This window comes from Nansenia antarctica (assembly GCF_963989245.1).
Source record: "Nansenia antarctica genome assembly, chromosome: 16".
Lineage (NCBI taxonomy): Eukaryota > Metazoa > Chordata > Actinopteri > Argentiniformes > Microstomatidae > Nansenia > Nansenia antarctica.
Window position 1 is genome coordinate 7229648 of NC_137686.1, and position 2500 is coordinate 7232147.

A 2500-nucleotide genomic window follows, 5' to 3' on the forward strand; every position below is an offset into this window, starting at 1 on the left:
CTGATTTCTCTCAGCGTTGGTTTATGTTTATTTTATTTGTAAAGAGACAATGCATATTAATGAACATTAAAAACCGTAAATACGCCAGATTTAGCCAGAAGGCTCATTTTCATCCATTCACATCCAGTCCCTCGCCAGTTAGAAAAAGGCTTCCTAAAAAGCTAAAAATAACATCACACAGTAAAGGCATACATAGCTTTGGTAATACTGTGAATAAAATAATAAGTCATCAAATATAACACACAGAAACACAGTACAGACATATAGACAACACAGTAACACACAGAAACACAGTACAGACATATAGACAACACAGTAACACAGAGAAACACACTACAGACATATAGACAACACAGTAACACACAGAGACACAGTACAGACATATAGACAACACAGTAACACACAGAGACACAGTACAGACATATAGACAACACAGTAACACACAGAAACACAGTACAGACATATAGACAACACAGTAACACACAGAAACACACTACAGACATATAGACAACACAGTAACACACAGAGACACAGTACAGACATATAGACAACACAGTACAGACATATAGACAACACAGTAACACACAGAAACACAGTACAGACATATAGACAACACAGTAACACACAGAGACACAGTACAGACATATAGACAACACAGTAACACACAGAGACACAGTACAGACATATAGACAACACAGTAGCACACAGAAACACAGTACAGACATATAGACAACACAGTAACACACAGAGACACAGTACAGACATATAGACAACACAGTAACACACAGAGACACAGTACAGACATATAGACAACACAGTAACACACAGAAACACAGTACAGACATATAGACACCACAGTAACACACAGAGACACAGTACAGACATATAGACACCACAGTAACACACAGTAACACAGTACAGACATATAGACAACACAGTAACACACAGAGACACAGTACAGACATATAGACAACACAGTAACACACAGAGACACAGTACAGACATATAGACAACACAGTAACACACAGAAACACAGTACAGACATATAGACAACACAGTAACACACAGAAACACACTACAGACATATAGACAACACAGTAACACACAGAGACACAGTACAGACATATAGACAACACAGTAACACACAGTACAGACATGTGGACAGGTGTTAAGTGTGTGTACCTGTGTCTTGTCCCTCAGTCCATCGACCCGGGCCAGCAGTTCACCTGGGAGCACTCCAACCTGGAGGTCAACAAGGTCAAGAACCGCTACGCTAACGTCATCGCCTACGACCACACCAGGGTGGTCCTCTCGCCCATCGAAGGTACTGTGTGTGAGTGTGGAGAGGAGCGTGGGGGGGTAGGGGGAGGAGGGGAGGGGTGTGTATGAATGTGTGTGTGTGTGTGTGTGTGTGTGTGTGTGTGTGTGTGTGTGTGTGTGTGTGGGTGTGTGTGTGTGTGTGAGTGTGTGTGAGAGTGTGAGTGTGTGTGTGAGTGCGAATGCGAGTGCATGAATGCATGTGTGTGTGTGTGTGTGTGTGTGTGTGTGTGTAAGGATGTGTTTCTGATATCAAATGAACGACAGGAAATCAAAGGTCTTGCTCAGTTGGTCGATTGAGGGTAGATTTATTTATTTGCAGATTCTACAGAATCAAACTGTATTGATTGCTAATATTGACTGCTAATCTGATGGTGAGAAGCTTCTAGACTAAATATTCTTGTCATCTTTAAAAAAAACATGTCTATTACTTTCTGTGGTAAATCAGAAATCAGAAATTTGCCAACTGTAAGTCATTGAATGTCATTCAGTCACGGTCGGTCAGTCAGTCACCGTCAGTTTGTCTGAGTTTTCAAAGGGGGCGTGGCTTAGCGATAGGTCCATTGACCAAGCGGAGGGTGCACCAATCGTGTGGGTTCTGACCGCCCCTCCTTCGCTGACATGACACCTGAGTTCTATCTGTGGCTGGTCACTTAGTTACTTAGTTACTTGGTTACTGGACACTGACTTCCCATCTATAAGTAGCTGGCTGCAGGCCAACCCAGGGGGTGTCGTATGTCACAGGTGCTACTGGATACCATGTCGACTGGGAGCTGCTTGTCAGAACACAAGAGATGGTGACCAAGATTGAAATGAACTTGGAAGTCTATCAATGTTTGATAGGCGCACTTCAAATGTCATTTATCAGCATGTGTGGAGCGTAGACAGTCATTGACTCTCCCTGAATTAGCTGGGTAGCTAAATGACATCAGCAGTCCCTGGGCAGGTGAATCCACATGGGAAATATGGCCTCAGATGTTATAAACAATTTAAAACAGAATTACAGGACATAGTAAAATCAGATAAAACAGAAGTACAGGAAATAAAAACATCGCACTTTTTACACTCAAGAAAACATTAGGCTACATCGTAAAAAAAACGAAAAGAAAAAAGTTTTGGGTCTATGTGGTCAGTGGTCACATGATTGGTTATCTATCAGCCATCATTTCATTTTTGATTTGAA

The 2500-nt window shown here is 41.8% G+C and overlaps 1 protein-coding gene across 1 annotated transcript in view; it reads left to right on the forward strand.

Moving 5' to 3' along the window:
* LOC308171716 (receptor-type tyrosine-protein phosphatase S-like) overlaps positions 1-2500 on the forward strand; it is a gene marked incomplete at both ends in the record, with an annotated part of 66166 nt that overhangs the window by 49630 nt on the left and 14036 nt on the right. The window contains 1 exon segment of the mRNA XM_080546588.1: positions 1201-1324. Within this exon segment, the coding sequence (XP_080402714.1) occupies positions 1201-1324 (124 nt within the window).